General features: G+C 42.3%; 2 protein-coding genes and 1 non-coding gene across 3 annotated transcripts in view; all 3 read left to right on the forward strand.

Moving 5' to 3' along the window:
- The window catches only part of NSD3 (nuclear receptor binding SET domain protein 3), a 109,796-nt gene extending 98,410 nt beyond the window's left edge, over positions 1-11,386 (forward strand). The window contains exons 21-25 of the mRNA XM_054720042.1: positions 3,777-3,893; positions 5,911-6,052; positions 7,135-7,241; positions 8,369-8,573; positions 9,247-11,386. Coding sequence (XP_054576017.1) covers positions 3,777-3,893; positions 5,911-6,052; positions 7,135-7,241; positions 8,369-8,573; positions 9,247-9,488 — 813 coding nt within the window. The 3' untranslated portion in view covers positions 9,489-11,386. The remainder of the gene's footprint in view (positions 1-3,776; positions 3,894-5,910; positions 6,053-7,134; positions 7,242-8,368; positions 8,574-9,246) is intronic.
- Positions 5,291-5,437, forward strand: LOC114233296 (U4 spliceosomal RNA). The gene has a single exon (XR_003619445.2). It is a non-coding gene; the product is annotated as a U4 spliceosomal RNA (small nuclear RNA).
- A 4,544-nt stretch (positions 11,387-15,930) lies between the features above and the next one.
- PLPP5 (phospholipid phosphatase 5) lies at positions 15,931-21,623 on the forward strand. The gene is made up of 8 exons (XM_008146162.3): positions 15,931-16,007; positions 16,159-16,267; positions 16,634-16,724; positions 17,565-17,628; positions 18,126-18,250; positions 19,143-19,313; positions 20,038-20,476; positions 21,353-21,623. The coding sequence occupies exons 1-7, from the start codon at positions 15,931-15,933 to the stop codon at positions 20,199-20,201; spliced, it is 801 nt and encodes a 266-aa protein (XP_008144384.2). The 3' UTR covers positions 20,202-20,476; positions 21,353-21,623.
- Positions 21,624-21,722: the final 99 nt, after the last annotated feature.

Below are 21,722 nucleotides of genomic sequence, written 5' to 3' on the forward strand. Positions count from 1 at the left end.
TATTCTGCATTTTATAACAAGTTCCTGCCCTGACCCCCTTTTGTCCCCTACCCCTGCCAAATGCCAATATATAGAACTTGGAGATATATTCATTGAGAGAGGTGGACCTAGTGAAAATTTGTAATTACTCTTTTTAAAATATACATATTTTTTTATTTCAGAGAGAGAAACATCAATGATGAGAGAGAAATATTGATCAGCTTCTTCCTACACGGCCCCTACTGGGGATCAAGCCTGAAACCCAGGCATGTGCCCTGACTGGGAATCAAACTATGACCTCCTGGTTTATAGGTCAGCACTCAACCACTGAGTCACACCAGCCAGGCTGTAATTATTTCTACCTTTCAAAAAATCACCTTTGTGATTAAAAAATACCACATAATGTAGTAAAGAAAATCAATACAAGAAAGATATTCCTCCTTCATCCTTCAATTCTTGGTCTCCTCACAAAAGATGACCATTGTTAATAGGTTGGTATGGAGCCTTTTAGAACTTTTTCTGTGCAGTTGTAAGTATTAACACATACGCAAATATATAATCTATATTCTGTATTTGTAGGGTTTTTAAAACAAATATGATCATACATATTTCCCACTATATATATATATATATTTATAGCAGTACATAGATATTTCAACTCATTATTTTTATTGTTTTTTCAACTCATTCTTTTTGTTAAACAATCTCACTGTATTCCATAGTAAAATGTGTCAAATTATGTACCATAATTTATATAACCTATTTTCCAATACATTTATATATATGTGTGTGTGGATACATACACATACACCCACACACACACACACACATACACACACTTATAGATTTTTTAAAGTTCTGTAGTGAACATTCTTGGTCATCTCTCTTTATGCACCTGTTTCTATAGGTTAGATTGCTTGCGAAGAAACTCATTCATTTGGTACATATTTGTGAAGCTTCTTCTGTGTGCCAGGTACTGTTCCAGTACCTGGAAAAACAGTAGTGAACAAGACAAGTAGTGAACAGATATCTAATGCTGAGTACCACTAAATGCTGCAAAGAAAACTAAGCTGTCAGAAGGGATAGCTGGTGACTGGGATTGCTACTTTAAATTGATTGGCTAAGGAAGGCCTGAAGAGGGGACATTTCACCTGAAATGTGAGGGAGAAAGTCACAAAGATACGTATTGAGAAGAGTATTTCAGACTAAAGTAAAACAAGTACAAATGCCTTAGTATATTCCAGCAACAACAAGAAAGCACCAGGAGAAGAAAGGCAAGGAGAAGAGTGGCAGGTAGGGGATAGGAGAGAGGCTAACTCATATGGGTGTTACAGGCCACAGGATGGGAAATTTCTGGAGCATTTTAGTAGGGACTGACTTGATCTGAGACTTGATGTATTCGTTTTCTGTTGCTGCATAACAATGTTACCACAAACTTGGCAACTTAAAATATAACACACATTTGATTATCTCACAGTTTCTGTGGGTGAGGGGTCTGGGCAATGCTTAGCTGGGTCCTCTCGGTGCAGTCAGGGTGCTTGCCCAGGGCTGGATTCTCACTCATGTGCCTTGGCTAAGGAAGGATCCACTTCCCTGCCTGCATGCCTGTTGGCAGAATTATGTTCCTTGCAGATGTAAGCCTGAGAGCTTCAGGTGTTTTGTTTATTTCATTTGTTATTGTTTTGTTGTCCTCTGGAGGCTGCCTACAATTCCTTGTCAAATGAGGTTCCCCAACATGGCTCTTTGCTTCCTTACAGCCAGCAAAGATGTATGCTAAAGTGATAATGTAACAGACTCATGTAATCACATATGTCCATCACCTTTGTCATGCTCTATTGCAAGTCACAGGTCCTGCTCACTTGAGGGGAGAGGATCGCAGAGCCATGTGAATACCAGGAAGCAGAGGTCATGGGGGCCACCTTCAGAGTCTGTCTGCCACACTTGGGTTTCAAAAGAATAATTTTGGCTGTAGTACGGAGAATTTATGGTAATGGGAAAAGTGATAAAAAGGAGACCATTATAATCCAGGAGAGAGATGATGATGGCGTAGACCACTAGGGTTGTAGCTGTGCAGGAGAGAAGAGGTTGGATTTCTGACATTTTGAAGTTAGAGCCAATAGGACTTGCTAATGCCTCGGATATGTGTATTGGGCTGCTCAGTCAAAGGCCGTCTGCATGTAAAATGTTACGTGATTCAAATTTTTTAATATTACTTTAATGCCATGCATATCACACATACAAATTTTTTTGCCTGTGATTTCAGGGGAATGTTTGGAGTCATCCTAAAAACTGTCTAGCTTAATATCTTTTTAACACTTTTTAATAGTAGTTGTATTTATGCTAAAATGTGTTTTAATTTACTTAATTCATGGTATACAGTTGACACTTGAATACGCACAGGTTAGGGACACTGACCACACACACAGTTGAACTTTTTTGACTCCCCCAAAACTTACGTTGTGGCATAGGGATTGGTTCCAGGCCCCCTCCAGACACCAGAATCTGAGGATATTCAAGTTCCCTATATAAAACGGTATACATCAGTGCATACAGTAGTGATGGCGAACCTATGACACGCGTGTCAGCACTGACACGCATAGCCATTTCTGATGACACGTGGCCGCTGAGGCGGCCGCATGCCGAGGATGAAACATTTGCTGCTCCTGAGGATGAAACATTTGCGAAATAATGTTTTTTCCTCAAAGTGACACACTACCCGAGTTATGCTCAGTTTTTTGGCGAAGTTTGACACATCAAGCTCAAAAGGTTGCCCATCACTGGCATACAGTCAGCCTCCATCTGTGGGCTCCCAGCCACAGATGGAAAATAGTACAGGTATTTATTGAAAAAATCCAACTGTAATCAAGAGAAAAGAAAATGTAGTCAGGATTGTTCTGCCCTTTAGCCCTTGAGGAATTGCTAGTGTAAGGTAACTGACCTTTTACAAACAGCTAGAAATATATGGTCTCTGAAAAGCACAATCATCAAGACTTTGTAGCAACATGGGAAAGGTTTTTGGTACATTAAGGGACGGATGCCAAATGTGAAACCGAGAGTGCACAGTGAGTCCCCTCTTTTCACACCTAAACCCTGGCAGTGTGTGCCAGCATCCAGCATGCACTTCTTGCTGTCAGGTGGCTTCTTAGAAATTGAAAAATATGTATAAACACTGAATTACACCCTCTCTTTTTACAGTCTTTAAGGACATATTTCTAGCACTTTTTAAGGTCTTTATTTTCTTTTAGTTCACAATTTAATTTACAGCTCGTGGTTCAGTAAACAACTCTTTGAGGTTAATGGTTTGTCACTTTGGACATCAAAAGTATTTCTTTTACAAAATAGCTAGAAATATTTATTCACAGTGGTATATCAAGTTTTGGCACATGCACTCCTCATATTTGATATCAGCACTTTAATTTTTCTATATTCATTCATTTTCATAGAATAATAAATATAAACTATAATAAATGGTTTATAATGTTGTAGTATAGTTTCAGAGGCTCGAGGTTGCCTTATCCCAGGTCCCAGTGATGGACCATAACTGTGTCACTTGGACTATGGACATAATATTGTCAGCAAAAAAAGACAAGCAGATCATTATATTTTGCAGCACTGGTACAAGAAAAATAGTGCCACCTGAATGCACATGAATAACAGCAACTATTTGTTTTGATGGTTGAAGTTATATTCTATAGTTCTTTTTGGCTAATTCTCTTGGATCATACATGTTGTGTTAAGGAACGCTTTCTAATATAATACACTGATTTCACATTTACATACTGCATGCTTCTCTGTAGGGTGAATTTGTAAATGAATATGTTGGCGAATTAATTGATGAAGAAGAATGCAGATTGCGAATCAAGCGAGCCCATGAGAACAGTGTAACCAATTTTTATATGTTAACTGTCACCAAGGTAAAATACTTTGTTTTTATTTTCATGATCTTAGGTTGAACTGTTTCCTCTAATTTGATTTTTTTCAGGCAAAGTATAATGATCAGCAGTAGCCAGTGTGCTCCCCACTAGAATGTGCCAATTATACCAGAGCACAAAATGAATGCTTGCTGCAGCCTTGCACAGGTCATGTGAGACAGCACTGCGAATGAGAGTGAAGCAGGGAAGGTTGGCACCTGGATTCTGGTCCCAGCTCCTCTCAGGCACAGAAAGGCTTGCCCTCAGTTGCTTTATCACTGAAGGAGGGAAGCAGCACTAATTTTAAGTTATAAGCCACCATTAAAGTTCAGATTTAGCAAAAATTGTAACTCTGAAAATTGTTCTGCACATTTAAACTTTTTAATGAGTTAGGAGAAATGGATGCTGTCATAAGAGAAATGACGGAACTGCTGGTTTAATACATGCAGTTGTAAGTCCTACTTGATGCACACTGTGTCCATTATCTCATTCGATTTCTTCACTAGTCTTCTGACTTACAGAGGACAAGAAACTGAGATCTAGCCATGGTAAATGGTTGAATACCTTGTTACAGTTTAATGAAGAGCGAAGATTAGTACCCATGTTTCCTGTGTTCCAGGCCATTCCTAAAACCGAGTCAGAACGTCATTAAAGTTAAGAACTGGAGATCATGTAAAAGAAATATTATTTTAACTCATATGGTATTGTTTGAAACTTTTTATAGCTTTCATGACTATATATTCCATAAACATACAATGCCATTTATTTATGACTAGATGCCTGATGCATAAAATTCATGCAAGGGCGGGGATTCAGCCCGCCCTGCGCCCTCTTGCAATCCGGGACCCCTTGCTCCTAACTGCCTGCCTGTTTGCTCCTTACCACCTGACTACTCACTCCTCACCACCTGACTGCTCACTCCTTACCACCTGACTGCTCACTCCTTACCACCCGCCTGCTTGCTCCTTACCACATGGCTCACCGCTGCTTAGTGCTGCTGTGGAGGCGGAAGAGGCTCCTGCCACCGCCGCTGCACTCGCCAGCCATGAGCCCAGCTTCTGGCTGAGTGTGCTCCTGCTGTGGGAGCCCACTGACCACCATGGGGCAGCTCCTTAATTGAGCGCCTGCCCCCTGCTGGTCAGTGCACTTCATAGTGACCAGTCATTTCGGTCATTCCGCCATAACAGTCACTGGGCTTTTATATATATAGATGTCGATTGGCTCCTAAATCCTATCTTCACTGTCAGTGACCCCTCCAGCCATCTTTATAACACTCTGAGGATCCATCTTACAGGGTTTATCCAGATTACCAGAATTTAAATTTAGGGGCCCAATGGGGAAGTTTGTACTGTATTTTAGACTTCACTACAAGTAAAATTAGAACTAATAAAAAAGCTCTCAGCTTTGCACAATGGCAGTATCATAGCCAGTGAGGCTTATCGGAGGTGTGATTATTGCTAATTGAAAAAGAAAAAAAAAAAGGAAAACCACTTGAGCATGTCAAATTCAGGGCCGGCGGGCCACGAGTTTGACATGCTTGAGTACATCCCTTCCATCAATCAGATCTGCAAGTCTTTATTCAGAAGAGAAGTTTCTCATTTGTCCTACTTGCTCTTCTTGGCCTGAACCCTGAGCCTTCTAGCCTTGTTCTAGTTGTGCTTCTTGCTCAGAACAGGAAAGGAGGGCCGACAGCTCAGCACCCCTGTTCCCATCACAAGGAGCTGTCTGAACTCCGAGCTCTCTCAGAAATACTTTCCTAAACCGAAGACCAGATAATCTTTTAAGCATTATTCTGCGGTCTGTTTGTTTCTGCTTTATCTTGATTGTTTTGACTTGAAAGTCATGAGAGGAAGTAGATAACTTACTAAATGTACAGAGAGCACCACATTTTCAGATTTGCATTTGTCAGGCATCAGCTGGTAGCAAAATGCTGCTGCCTGGTGGCTCTTGACTGCATTGGATGTTTCTAAGATGTTTAGTTTTATGTCAAAGGTACCTTTCCTTTCTTTTCTTTCTGAAGGACCGTATAATTGATGCCGGCCCAAAAGGAAATTACTCTCGCTTTATGAACCACAGTTGTAATCCAAACTGTGAAACACAAAAGTGGACAGTGAATGGAGACGTTCGAGTTGGACTTTTTGCTCTTTGTGATATTCCTGCAGGTAAATAAAGTAACTCGCTCCCCATGCCCCCCCTCCCTAGGAAGCAAGTATATCCTTTGAAAGCAGGACATTCTTCAAGGTTTGGTGCTCAAATATTTATTCAAATAAATAGTTATATTTAGAATTGTTATCTGCCAATAAGAAGTAAAAATCTGTATTCTGCAAAGGGGAGCTTAGCAAGAGCCTTTCTGTAAGAGGATATTACAGAATTCTCTGTATCCACAATCTTTCTGAATTAATTCTCCACATCATTGCTGTCTATATAATGTAACCAGGTGGTTAAGCTTTTGTTTTCTTTTTTTAAAGTATTAAAAGCCTGTGTTAACATCAGTGGGTTTCTTGGTTTGTTTGGGGGGTGGGAGGAGGTTGTTTTATTTTGAAAGATCATTCAGTTTCAAATTAGACATAAAACACTTCTGAAGCCAGAGTTTTCAATTTTCCTTACCCATCCAGCATCTTAACAGCAAATCTTAGTTTCTCCTTTGTTAAGTTTGTAGCAAAATGAGTGTGAAATGCTGCAGCTAAAAGGAATTTCAGTTGTATTTCTAGACTCATGGGGGATTGTTCAAGCCCAGTAAAAGAAAGCTGGGGCCTCCTAAATTGAATCACTGGATCTTTGGTGTAGATAGTAAACTTGCATTTTGAACTCTTTTCTGATCATAATACAAGCATTAATTACTGGAAACAGTATGGTCGTCATAATTCCACAGACATATTGTTCATTTAGAAACTGGTATAAATTAGCTTCAGAAAAGAAAACTAAACTAGAACTCATTTTCCTTAAACAGAGATTTCAAATCCTGGTCTCCATTACATAGTTTTTGACCACTTCAATGAAAAGGATGTGACGACTTTTGTAGAATATTTATTTTTGCTGTAATCATGGGTGGGTCGGGATGTTTTCCTCTAGTTATTATTTTTTTTCCTTTTTTCTTTTTTCCATCACTGTCTTCGATGTAGAATGTGGGGGAGGGAAAAGTTGATGTTAGAATTGTGTCTCGTTTTTTCATTACGAGAGTTTCTATGACAACAGTTTCTTCCCCATGTCTTGAATATGAACAATTATTTCTCTTCTGTTTTAGGAATGGAGCTAACTTTTAATTATAACCTGGATTGCCTGGGCAATGGCAGGACGGAGTGCCACTGTGGGGCAGAGAACTGCAGTGGTTTTCTTGGAGTGCGGCCCAAGGTCAGTGTGCAGGGGCGTGCCCTGAGCCAGCAGGAGTGTGGAGGGGCTACTGCAGAAGTTTGCTTATGACCATCTCAGGAAAATACTGGCAAATGGGTACCTGGTTTAGTTCACTGATCTTCAGTGGTGTTTACCCAGAGTTTAGACTGACTTTCCAATACCTTAGTAAGATCTATTAGTTTCTGAAAATGTATTTGTATTTCTGATAGAATTTGAAGCTAGCCAAATCCTTTTAGAAAACTTTTTTTAAAATTCACAATATACTAAAAACCACTTAATTATATACTATAAAATGGTGACTTTTGCCCAGGTAGCTCAGTTAGAGTGTCGTCACAACATGCCAAGGTTGTGGGTTTGATCCCCAGTCAGGGCACATACAAGAATCAACCAATGAATACATAATGAGTGCACAACAAATCGATGTTTCTCTCTTTCCCTTCCCCTCTCTCTCTCTAAAAGCAATTTTTAAAAACAGATAATTAATTTTTTTAAATGGTGACTTTAATGGTATGTAAATTATATCTCGGTGTCCTTGTAATTTTTTAAAAATATTTTTTACTGATTTTAGAGAGAGAGGAAGGGAGAAGAGAGGGATAGAAACATTGATCAGCTGCCTCCTGCATGCCCTCCACTGGGGTTTGAGCCATATCCTGGGCATGTGCTCTGACCTGGAATTGACCTGGTCACCTGTTGGAGCATGGGACAAAGCCCAACCAACTGAGCCACACCAGCTTATTTTATTTTATTTTTTTTAAAATATATTTTATTGATTTTTCACAGAGAGGAAGGGAGAGGGATAGAAAGCCAGAAACATCCATGAGAGAGAGACATCGACCAGCTGCCTCCTGCACACCCCCCACCAGGGGATGTGCCCGCAACCAATGTACATGCCCTTGACCGGAATCGAACCTGGGACCTTCCAGTCTGCAGACCGACGCTCTGTCCACTGAGCCAAACCGGTTTCAGCGACACCAGCTTATTTTACTATTTTTATGGGATGAGTCCTCCTGGTGTTTTTTAGTTAATTGAACAACAGATGAAATTAAATGAATGTGTTGTAGGATTTTCCTTTCTCTGTACAGCTTCATGCATTATGATCATTAAACTGTGATCCTTTTTCCTGCCAGTCGGCATGTGTGGCAACAACTGAAGAAAGGGCAAGAAATGCTAAGTTAAAGCAGAAGAGACGAAAAATCAAAACAGAATCAAAGCAGATGCATGAAGATTACTGTTTTCAATGTGGAGATGGTGGAGAGCTGGTCATGTGTGACAAAAAGGACTGTCCCAAAGCATACCACCTCCTATGCCTTAACCTGACTCAGCCACCATATGGTAAGCGAGATCTTTAAGACCTTTTCTCAGACTTGCATTTTTGCCAACTATGTGTAACTCAGAATATAGTCCACTGTCCTTAGTGGAGTGGTGGAATAGGAATCATTGACTAGGACAAACAATCATAGCAAACAAAAATTATGCTAGCGAAAATCTGTCTGTTTGCAAATTTGGGATACCTATGAGCCAGCAAGGATTGGTTTCTCCTTTATATTACCTCTAGAGGCCTGGTGCACGAATTTGTGCACAGGTGGGGTCTCTCAGCCTGGCTGGTGATCGGGGCAGATTGGGGCCAGCCAGCAGAGGGTGGGGAGGCGCAAGGGACTGCGGGAGGTTGGCCGGCAGCAAGAGGTTGGCTGTGGGAGCGCACTGACCACCTGGGGGCAGCTCCTGCGTTGAGCGTCTGTTCCTTGGTGGTCAGTGCATGTCATAGCTACTGGCCAGTTATCCAGTCATAACAGTCACTTAGGCTTTTATATATAAAGATAGGTGAGTACTATGGGCAGTATCTCACATCTGTACCTAATGGTTCACCCAGCCAGACCAATGTTTGGCTGAAATTTGGAGTTGTATTCAATTGATCAGTCTCCAGAGAAGGTGGGATCCTGGGTTTTTCGTGGGTAATCAAGACAGGCACTAACTTGGGCTCTTCTCCTCCTGTCCGCCCCGTTAGGAAAGTGGGAGTGCCCGTGGCATCAGTGCGATGAGTGCAGCAGTGCAGCTGTTTCCTTCTGTGAGTTCTGTCCACGTTCCTTCTGTAAAGATCATGGGAAGGGAGCTCTGGTCCCCTCTGCACTGGAAGGCCTTCTCTGCTGCTCGGAACATGACCCCGGGGCGCCTGTGCCACCAGAATACTGGAGCAAGATCAAATGTAAACTGGAATCACAAGATCATGGAGAAGAAGCAAAAGAATGAATGGGTGGTGATTTCCTTTGTCTTTGAACAAAAAGGAAAAGCAGAACGTAAATAGATGGTGTGTTAGTAAAAGGAGAGACTGCTGCAGTGTGCACAGCCTTTGCCATCAGTACTGCCTTATTAAGAGACTGGGAGCCTGGTCCTGTGGCAGAAGCAGTTGGGGATATCTGGATTTTGTTTGATTTTGTTGGTTTGGTGATTCTTGAGTGGAGGGTTCGATTCCCTTGGTCCTTTCTTGCCTTTTATTTTGCTTCAAGGCCTTGCAGTTGGAAAAAGAGATGTCTTTGCTTTTAAAATAAGAACAAAGAAAAAGTTTTGTTAATGAAATAAGTGTAAAGTCCTTGGTTGTAAAAAGCAAAAGTCACCATCATTCCTTTATTTATTTTCATTTTTTAAAATGTTGAGAAGTGTAGTTCAGATAGTCTAATCAGTGTATGTGTGAGTGTGTTAAGTAGGAATTGGAGAAAGCCCTCTAGCAAAGGATATGATGATCTTTATATACCTCTTTACTGTGTAGTAGGTAGGCTAACTTCTCTTTCCCTTCAAAATGTCTTTCATAGCCTTGGAGAAGGGTTCTATGGAAGCATTGAATCTGGCCTCTTGAAAACAAAATGCTTCCGTGGATTTTACCTCTGTGGTCTTAAACTAGGTGGGCTTTGTGATGTGATAACTGTACCTGGAAAGTTATATAGTGTGATTTTGGTTTGGGTTTGGAGAGAAAAAGAAATGTATGCACTTACTGAGTTTGGAATGTTTTCCATTGATAGTGGGTATTTTTGATGAAGTGCATTTATGTAGATATGAATGCAGTATTAGAATGGTCATTCCTATTTCTTTTATATATATATATACATATATATTTTTATTGATTTCAGAGAGGAAGGGAGAGAGAGATAGAAACAAGAGTGATAGGAGAGAATCATTGATCAGCTGCCTCCTGCACGCCCCCTACTGGGGATGGAGCTCACAACCCAGGCATGTTCCCTGACAGGGAATCGAACCATGACCTCCTGGTTCATAGCTTAACTTTCATCCACTGAGCACATTGGCCGGGCTCATTCCTATTTCTTGACACACAGATAAAGGCAGCTAGAGGGAGACGAAAGGCACAGACCAAAAAAGTTGGATGATATAAGCACCATTTTCGGTCACACCCTAGTTGACTTGGAAAGAATTAAGGGTATTTTATTTTGTCTCTGCTTCCCTCTCCTAATCAAACATTCCCTTTATCATCTGACTCCTCAAGTTTCCTGGTGAAACTACACAGATGAATTTGAATTGTTTTTGGATAGCTCTTTTGGGTTTAGTTCCTATTTGGGGTGGGAGGGGGCACATCTCAGCAATTGCTGTTATCTGGTACTTAACGTTGTCCCGTAGGAGAAGGGCGGGGAAGCACTTCTACGGGGTGTACAATAGCCACACAAACACACTTCATCTCAGGAGCCACTTAGGAAGCTCCTAAGGAAGCAGTGTTAGCCAGACGGCTGGCTCTGGTGCTTGCATCTCATAGATGCAAGTGCTCCAAGATGTCTGCCCACAAAACTCACTTCTTTTAACCCCCAGGAATATGTATATTCCAGCATTCCTTGTATGAAATGATTAGTAATGTCAGACATTGTTGTAACACTGTGCTAAGTAGAAGTCTAGAGTTAGCTTGAATGAACATTAACTTTCTCTGTGAATTTTGACTGCTTACAATTAATTGCTGGTACCTGGTAACATTTATTTTCCCTCAAGAAGTACCTGGTAACCTTATGAAGGTAGGGAGGGTAGATGCTCTACCACACTCCTTCAGTTGTGTTGTGTGTGTTTCTTTTTCCTACCAATTTAGAGCTCTTCTCTGGAAAAAAGAAAAGCTGTTTTGTGCCTCTCTTTTTTTTGTATGTAAATGTGCAATGATACTGGATTTTGTCTGGGGGGGGGGGGGGACAAAACAGGAAAAACAACACTACAGTTCCTTTACTTAAGCTCCTAAACTGCCACTTGCCTGATTCTGGCAATTAATTTGGAGGTAACTTATTGGGCCTCCAGTAGTTCTGTTGATTAGATACGTTCCCAAAAGAAAGAGCAAAACGGAAAATGCTGTACATGTTAGCAGCTGTGATTGCTACCAGTAACATGGACGACATCTCGCCAAGACACTAACCTTTGCTCTTGAACAATTATATAGCTTGATGTCCTTTTAAAAAATAATTTAAGAAAATCTAGGTTTTATCATACTAAAACTTTATTTTCTATATATATATATGATGTTTGCTTTTCTAAACTTACTAACATGAAGGATTTCCTTTCATATTCAAAATGTAACTCTTGTTAAAACAATATCCAACATGAAATCTTATCTCCTTAGTGCTATTTGATATCTGATGACTTTTATATGGTAAGCCAGGGTCTAGTCTATAAACTACAAAAACCTTAGGTTTAAGTATTTTTATGCAGTTCTTCATTGTGTCACATTTTGTTTGTGTATCTATAACAGAGCTCTGCTGAGCCTGCTTAATTTGGGGGGCGGGGGGGGGGCTAATAGGATTGTTCTGTCATTTCAGAAATCAGGGTAGAAAACAAAATAGCTAAGCCTAGCTCTGGGTCTGTGCATGAGTGTTCTTTCATGGTCTGAAAAGTGGTTTTAGTCATGCCAGTGCCAAGGAGCTCTTCTTACTCCGCCATCGTGTCACTGTTGACTATTGAATACATTGTGAAGTTGCAGGTTCTGGAAGCAGAAAGAGTAAGTTGTGCTTGAAGTGTGCATAGTATACATGCACTGTGCTCGCCTGTGCTTCCCCAGTGAAATATTCCAAACACACATTGCTCACTCAGTCTGAGGCTGGTATTGGTTAAATTTTAAATCTGTATGTGGTCAGAGCATACATGGTTGGTTTTTATTACTGTCCAAAATGAAATAACTTAAAGCAGCTTGGGATAATGGTGATGGTTGTTTTTTTTAACCTCATGTTAATTCTCGGGAGGAAGAAGTGAAGATAAGATTTTTCATAATCAGCATAAAGCATCAGAAATTGGATCGGTAACAACTAAAGATGAAATCCTGATAAAAATTCCAGGCGCTGAGCAGTGGAGAGAGGGGCTGGGCCATGCCTGGCCGGCATGAGAGAGCAGGAGCGGCCAGGAGCGGCCCAGAAGGCTAAAGCAGCCCGAGGACGCAAGTCATTCTTATGTTTAATCCGGGCTAGAGCTAGGGTGAGGTGGGGTTTACTTTGTGTTTGTTTTAACAGCTCCCGTTCGATCTCAGTTCTCAAAAATAATCTGGCCTAAGGTATAGAATAGGCTTACTTTTAGAATCATCGAAACTTGTATGTTCAAGGCAGGAACATATCTCAAAACTAAAATAATAATAATGGGGTCAGGTAAGACTGCTCCAGTTCCCTTCTGCCATTCCCAAATATTTGTAAATAATGTTGTGCAATTCTGAGGTGATCATGTAAAGGACGCCCAGACGGGGCAGGTTGTTGGGCAACTTTCCTGGTTCATGAAGTAGGGTCTCCTTTTGGAGTTGTTTGTTGCATGGTATGTGTTCCAATCAGGGTCCAACCAGATCTGCAGTTTGGAAACAGATACATAGGCCACTGTACAGAATGTAATCTCTGGACTACCCAGCATTTGTTGCTTGTCTTTTGTTTCATTTTTAAACACAAAGCTTCCTTTAACGTTCACCTTAAAGTCAAGGTGCTGCCACTTGCTATGTCCCAGCTGGATAAGAAAACCGTCACCGCTTGGGAAGCTTACGTGTGATGTGCTTGTGCATGAGGTACGATGATACTGGGAAGCTGCTCTGTGGGCAGCGTCCGTTAGACTTGTCATCCTTCTTACAAGGCTGATGTATCTAGCCACCCCCGAGCTGTCCAAGTTGCTGCAGACATGAAATGATCATTTGGAATAATTTCCTTGGACCTAGGGCCACATAGAATTGGTCTGTGGTTATTTGTCAACAAAGAGGAGAACTTCCTCCCATTTTCAGATTAGCTAGGGCATAGATATAATTAGACAGCTTTGTCATGTATTAACAAATATTGGAAAGTTGGAAATTTGTATATACTGAAATCTATCAACTTTTATCCGGGGTGGGGCACCGGGAGAAGAGGGGGTGGGACTGTAGGGAAGGGAGGGGGACGGCGATGTTTACCACAGGTGCGAAGTAGTCACTTTAACTTTGAGACCTCTGCCTCATGTATTCAGGTGTTTTAAGTACTTGAAATTCTTCAGATTCTCCTTATTTTAACAGTTATTTTAAAAATTATGAAGTAGAAAGCATTGTTTTATACACTGTTTTGAAAATAGCCTAGTCTCTTACCCTCTTTCACACGAATTAAAGGTGAAGTTCTGCAGTGGGAGAGCTTGTTCACAGTGGGTTTCTCAGATCTAATGAACACATCTGAGGGAGAGACTCCTGCATGGGATGCCAGCAGCATTTTGATGAATATTTCCCATGTATGTTCTTTATCATTTTGTCAACCCAAGCACCTCTTCTTTCTAATGTATGCCTGCCTGGGAAGGGGGTGGGGGGAATTTGCACTTATGTTACACTCTTGAAATGCTGGGTGTAACCTGTGTGTTTAAAAACCATTTATTTTATTTTATTTTTTTTGTCAGTCCGTTGCTTAAGTGACCAGTTGAGGTGCTTGTGGCACATACGTATGAAGGGGGAGGAGAAAGAGAGTTACCTGTTTTTTGGTAGCCTCTGAAAGTCATTAACATGTAAGTAAAAGGGAAAAGATGAGTAGTTGCCAAAGTCATTTATTCAGTCCTTAGTTTTCTTATGTGACGTTACTCTATCTGCATATTGGCAAGAAGCACCCTCAGGTTCCAGTACCCCCTTCCCTGGCCACCACAGACTTCTGATATGTGTGAATGCAGATTATCTGGATTAGGTACTGATAAGGTATTCTTGTCAGTTTGGAAGTGGACTGGATAAAATTTGTTTATATCTCTATTTCATTTGTGCTGTCACATACTTTGTTAAAAAAGAAAATCATTATTGCCACAGACAACCAAGTTGCTAAATGATGATTACAATTAGCTAATAATAAGATTCTTTTTATATACAAGGGTGTGTGCAAATTTGAATTGATATGAGAAATTCATTTTTACCCACTTGTGATATTGCACAAACACAGATACCGACAGATTCTGTTTTCATTTCCTTGTGATCTTTATCTATGATAACAACCTTTGTAGATTATTTCTGTACTTTATCTGTAATAAACTTTGTAGATCCTGTGAAATGTTATTTTACCTAAATCACTTGAGACTTGAGTCTTTAATAACAAAGCACCAATATTCACTAAAGTCAATCTCTTCTGAGTTTCTGTGACTCGGCTAGAAGCTCGACACTAAAGGATTAGTGACCATTTTCCTGGGGGTGTTCCACTAGGGCATTACTGTATATCGACTTGATGTTGCCACACAGACTTCAAGATATATATTTTGGGGATTTTGTTGATTGGCCTATGTTTTACTGCATAGTGTGAATTGTGCAAAGCTTGGTTAACCTGTATATAGATAGCTTATTGTTGACTCGTTATCGTGTATTTAGGATTGCCTGTAATATTTAAGCTGCTTACTGCTGTCTGTGCTGGTAGGAATATACAATTTTTGTATATTATATTTACTGAGATGTTGCCTTTTTTATTTTATAAATACTTTGGAATTCAAATGTGGTTTGTTTTGTTGGGGTTTTTTTTGCTTCCATAAGGATTAATTTGGAAAGGTTTTTAATGACATTCCACTGATTTTAGATTTTGCTTGAGATTGACTTCAATAAATTGTCCTGTATGTTCCAAATTAAATATGTGGACTTGTTCATTGCCTGTAGTTTCTTGCTCTAGTCTCTGGGCCAGAGGCCTTCCTGGGAGGGAGGGGACTGGCTGCGGTGCTGCCCCACCCAGAGTGCCAACCCCGTCAGCAAGGCCTGCAGCACCGCACGTTTGTGAGAGCGAAGTACATCTTCCTTCAAGATGCAATGCTGCTGATATACTGGGACCCGCAAATGCAGGGGTTTCGTTTGTGTTCGTGGAGGAAAGGTCCTCGGAGAACGTTGCTACGGGCTTTGGTATCCTCTGAGAATATTCAGGCTCTGGCCAGTTGGCGAAGGACATGACTGGGAGGTTGAAATCACTTTCATCCCATTGGTTTATCAGACGGGAAGGTAGCCTGCTGCGTGGCAGGACACTGGGAACTAGCTCCTTGCCGAAAGGACCGGAGAACAGCACTGCTTGCCCTCCATCCCTCTCGCTAGGTGATCTGAGAACACGCCAAGCTGCCGCTGACCTGGCCGGGGTAAGGAGGCTGAGCGCCTCCCGTGCCTGCAGTTCCCCGAGTGCCCACCAGCGGGCGCTGACAGCCGCTGGGACCCGGCCTCCGGGGGCGGCTTCGCGTGCTCGCCGCAGCGGCTGCCACGTCAGCGCGCGTCCGGCTGAGCGGCGGCGGCATGGCTCGGATGAGGAAGGCAGCGGAGGCCTTCTGGGCCGAACTGGGCTTGCGGATCGCACTGTTCACGGCCTTCCTGTAAGCGGCTTACGGATCGGGCCCCAGGGCCCGACACTCTCTTGCATGGACCGGGTAGGAGGGTCCCCGCAGCGCTGCAGGCTCTCCCGAGGTCGCGGGGAGCCGGAGGGAAGCAGACCAACGTGCTCGGCACTTTTTTGTTTCCCTTCAGGGTAACGGAGCTTCTCCCTCCCTTCCAGAGGCTTATCCAGCCCGAGGAGATGTGGCTGTACCGGAATCCGTATGTGGAAGCAGAGTATTTCCCTACCAAGTCGATGTTTGTGCGTGGAGGCGAGCCCTTCCTCCTGCCCCTGGGGACTGCTTACTGCGCTTTAACGCTGGGAAGCCAAAGTGGTCCTTCTGGCTCCCAAATGGTCTTGGTGGGAGGCCTATTCCTCCCTTTGTTGATGTGCTAAGATGTTGCTTCCTAATGTTTAAGAGCCAGATTTAGGGCGCCCTCGCCAGTGCGCTCCCGAGGGCGCCGGCCATTAGAGAGGCTGTCCTGCTGGAGGACCGAGTTTGTCCTTCCTGGGAAGCGGGTGGGTCTGACATATGAGTTCTGTCACCTCCCTCCCTCTCCCTGTGGCGCTCCTTTACCAACTGGTTTTGCGGTTTTGTTTGTTAACCTTTGACATGTTCTGGTTCAGGCCATTGCATCTCTCTCCCCACTGTCTCTGATCCTCCTGGCCAAATGGCTCAAGCAGGCGGACACAACGGACAGCAAACAAGCCTGCCTGGGTAAGAGCTGACCCTTTCCAGCTGGTGTCAGTGCTGGAATGAGAAGGCAGGGCTGTGGCCTCAGTGTGGGAGCCACCGAGTTCTACATTCCTGAAGTCCCTGTATCTGCCTGGACCCCACTTGTTACCCTGGGACTGTGGTCGGCAAACTGCGGCTCTTTGGCCCCTTGAGTGTGGCTCTTCCACAAAATACCACGGCCTGGGCGAACCTATTTTGAAGAAGTGGCGTTAGAAGAAGTTTAAAAAATGGGGCTCTCAAAAGAAATTTCAATCGTTGTACTGTTGATATTTGGCTCTGTTGACTAATGAGTTTGCCGACCACTGCCCTGGGAGACAGAGAAATAGCACTCAGAACTTTCAACCTCACAGATGGCCTGCATGCCCTGGATTGTGTGCGCCTCAGAAATGGCTTCAGCCGGCACAGAAGTTCTCCCTGTGCCACAACTGAGCGGTCAATTGTTGAGGGCCAGAATCATGTTGTTGTTGTTAATCCTCATCTGAGGATATTTTTTCCATTGATTTTCAGAGAGAGTCGAAGGGAAGGAGAGAGAGAGAAACATCGATGTGACAGAGACACATCCATGGGTTGCCTCCGGCACACGTCCCAACAGAGGCCAGGGATCGAACCTGCAACGACCAGGATAAGTTGAACCGAGACCCTTTTGGTACGCGGCTGGCATTCACCACTGAGCCACGCCGGCCAGGGCCAGAACCATTTTTATAGTCAGCTTGAGCCCGACCATTCCTCTATCTCAGAAAGGCCATGGCTTGTCACTGAGACAGTGACCATGCAATTCCTTCGAGACGGATGCCACTAACGATGGGTTTCTTTGTCTTCCAGCTGCCAGCCTTGCCCTGGTTCTGAATGGTGTCTTCACCAACACAGTAAAGCTGATAGTGGGGAGGTAAGTGGCAAGAGGGTACCAGTGCCTGCCTCGGCCTTCCCTCGGCGGGAGAGACGGTTGATGGCGCTCCGGCACACATTTCTCCTTATCCTTCTTTAGTCTCAGCCTGTTCTTGCTCCCTTCCCTGCCCCTCAGTCCTGCGGGTGACACTGGGCTCTTTTCGGCCCCAAACAGCATTTCCCATTGGCACCCACAGCAGTGTTCAGTGTCCTCTAGAGAACCCCCCGAAGCTGCACTGTGACTTGCTCTTTGCCCTAAAAGGTAACCATGTGCCAAAATAAAACAACCTTGGCTTCCTCCTCCACTCTCCCCATCCCCCGACTTAAACACTGACCCTGGAAATAAGGCTTTTCTCTAGTGGTGACTATACTAATCCAATCTCATTATTCTGCCTGGACACTATTTAACCGACAGTTAACAGGATTATGGATGTCTGATACACTAAAATATAATTTCTGGAGTTGTGACCAGAAATGACATCTGCTCATTTCTTCCAGGCCACGCCCGGACTTCTTCTACCGCTGCTTCCCTGATGGGCAAGCCCACTCTGACTTGACGTGCACGGGCGATAAGGATGTGGTGAACGAGGGCCGGAAGAGCTTCCCTAGTGGACATTCTTCCTGTATGCCTACCATGTGGACTCTACTTCTATGGTTTGGGGGATCACTGCATTTCACGTAGGAAGCTTGTGAGGATGGAAACATCGTACTACTCTTGTTCTTGTATCTAGAAATTGGAGACCCCCCCTCCATCTTTAAGAACCCCAAGATTTCACAAGCCTGAGCCTCAATATTAGGGTAAATATTCAAGAATAGGGGAGGTAGTTTACCTTCCTGAGATTTGAACATTTTATTACTAATGTATTATTTGTTAGATCCTACAATCTGGTACTAGTCATAGAAATATTAACTAACCTTTGACACTATGTGTCAGCTGTTTTGAAAAGCATTTTATTTTTTAAAATACATTTTTATTGATTTCAGAAAGGAAGGGAAAGAAGTAGATAGAAAAGTCAATGAGGAGAGAGAATCAAGTGCTGCCTCCTGACACCCACACTGGGGATTGAGCCCACAGCCCGGGCATGTGCCCCAACCAGGAATCGTACTGTGACCTTCTGATTCATAGGTTGACTCTCAATCACTGAGCCACACCAGCCAGTGGAAAGCATTTTAGATTCTACCTCATTTGACACTATACTAGCCCAATGAAGTGGGTACTATTATTTTTATAATTCTCATTTATACATGAGAAAACTAAGGCATTGAGAAGTAAAGTAACCTGCCCCAAGTCATACAACTAGTACTCCAAAAACTATTCTTAGGATATTAACTTTGGAACACAAAATAGTTTAATTTTTCCTTTAATTTCCTTCTCCCTCATAATCAATGTTCTACTCCAGAAATATACAAAAAAAGGGATAAAATATGTTCATGTCCCCTGGCCTCCTACTTGTAGATTAATTAGTGAGTAGCTTCCTTTAAAAGACATACACTTACAGGTTTTCCCTCTTCTAGTTGCATTTGCTGGGCTGGCCTTTGCTTCCTTCTACCTGGCAGGGAAGTTACACTGCTTCACACCACAAGGCCGTGGAAAATCTTGGAGGTTCTGTGCCTTTCTGTCACCTCTGCTTTTAGCAACTGTGATTGCACTGTCCCGCACCTGTGACTATAAGCATCACTGGCAAGGTAGGCAAGCTTCCATGTATCTATCACTCATCATTTTATCTCCAGCACCTGGCACAGAGGAGACGCTCACTAAGAGTCTGTTGAATGAATAAACCCGTGAGTATAGGATGGTCTGGGGCCTATACTAAGAGAATGCATTTATAACTACATGAAAGATGAGAAAGGAGACGGGACCTTTTAAGGAGATAACCAAGAATTAATGTCCTAATTTTTTCATTATTTTGAGGCATCATAAATTTAGAATAAACTATAAGAAATGTTTTATAACAAACCTCAAATTTATTTACTGTCTTAAAATAAAAATCAAATTAATTGTCATGAGATCTTGTCCAGAAATGAAACTAAAATTCAAGGAATGTAAACGAATTTTTTGAGAAGAGACAACTCCTGAAGTTTATTCCTTCCTCTAGAACTCTTTAAGTGGTGAAAACAATGAAAGTTGTTAACAGCATGAAGTAAACCTTTGTTATTCTTCTGAATTTAAAAAATCAACCTAATGTACTTGGAAAAGGCTTCTTATACTTAACTAAAAATGTGTTTTGCTTTGGTGCTTAGAGAACAATCTGATAATCCTGTAAACTTTCTGATCAAACTGAGAAAGCCCTAACCCTGGGTTTTTCAATGAGAATAACCTGGAGGGCCACGTTCTCTGTACTGTGTGCGGTCTGGCATGATTGAAGAGTCTAATATGATTAAGAGAAGACTTCATCTCCTCTCTCTTCAGATGTACTAACTGGATCCGTGATTGGCCTGACATTTGCCTATGTCTGCTACCGGCAGTATTACCCTCCTCTGACTGATGCAGAATGCCATAAGCCATTTCACAACAGACTTGTACTTCCTACTGCACAAAAGAATTCTATGGATCCTTATCCTCTTGATATTTAGAAATTGGAGCTACCTCAGTTGAGAAGAATAGGTGAATCAGCCCCTCCTCTCTGGACCATGGGAAGACAAGAACTTCCTACCTTTTGACCTGTTAAAAGATACAAGTGAGGACATCAGCATTTCATTCTGTTCCATGATTATGCAGTTTTGCCCCTGTTCACATGAATTCATCATGAGGAGTCACAAGGTTCCTTTTCAGTATTGTATGCCACACATTCTCATAAGAGAGCTTTCGATAATACTCCAACAGCGTACAAATCTGGTTCGTAAGATTGGTATCCTAAGACCTACAGAAGTGTTTCTACATATAATGCCTTTTGTTGTTGTTAATCCTCACCCAAGGATATTTTTCCCATTGATTTTTAGAGAGAGTGGGAGGGAGGGGGAGAGAAACATCAGTGTGGGAGAGACACTCACTCCAACCCTGAGGATTGAGCCTCCAACCGAAGTACGTGCCCTTGACTGGAATCAAACCCGAGATCCTTCAGTCCATAGGCTGACACTCTTATCAACTGAACCAAACCGGCTATCAGCAAACCGCGGCTCGCGAGCCACATGTGGCTCTTTGGCCCCTTGAGTGTGGCTCTTCCACAAAATACCACGGGCAGTGCGATCGAAACTTCGTGGCCCATGCGCAGAAGTCGGTTTTCAGCCTGGGCGAGTCTATTTTGAAGAAGTGGCGTTAGAACACCCAAGGGGCCAAAGAGCCGCATGTGGCTCACGAGCCGCGGTTTGCCGACCACTGGGCTAGGGCATAAATGCCTTTCTTAGAAGGATCTTGTCACAAAGTAGCCTTTACATAGCCCTACTTTATCCTAAAAGCTAGAGTCAATTCTCAAAACTTCGTTTCCCATACCTCAAAACTTTAAAATTTAGGGCACGACCAACTAAATTATTTTGTTTCCATTTACTTTCTCTGGTGACAATTCCATCAAGCCTTAACTAGGGGAGTATCCGTTTCTGGCTGGTTTAACACTGCTTTGCATATCTTATCCAAGTTCAGCTAGTTAGTGCTATTTTTAATACTGTGGACATAAATGATTTGTCAAATTACTAAGTAAACACAATAAAGAAAATGGTTAGGAGTGTGGTTTCAGTGCTAATAACTGATGACTGTTTCTACCTCATTTGTCCTTAACTGTGCTCATGAGCTTTCTCTCCCTTCATGACTGAAGATCTTCCCAAATGCATCAACTTTGCCAACTGGGTAAGGCAGGAAAGAAAAATTACAGAGATCATTATCTGAAGGACAAATCTTTTTCTGTCCCTTCTTCACAGTGAACTAAAAGGAACAATTACAGGATATCATTAGAACGGATGCTCTAGTACCTACAACTAACTTTCTCTTTATTGAGATTATATGTTAAATATGACCTTGTCTTATACATTAATTTCTATAACAACATATTTTCAGTGTATCTTTTCCCTTTATAAATGTGATACTCAAGTAAAATGGTGAATGTGTGTTTTTTCTACTTAAGTGTAGCATTTGAGAGCTGGAACATTTTCAGAGTAAAATGC

This window comes from Eptesicus fuscus, chromosome 8, assembly GCF_027574615.1.
Source record: "Eptesicus fuscus isolate TK198812 chromosome 8, DD_ASM_mEF_20220401, whole genome shotgun sequence".
Classification (NCBI taxonomy): Eukaryota; Metazoa; Chordata; class Mammalia; order Chiroptera; family Vespertilionidae; genus Eptesicus; species Eptesicus fuscus.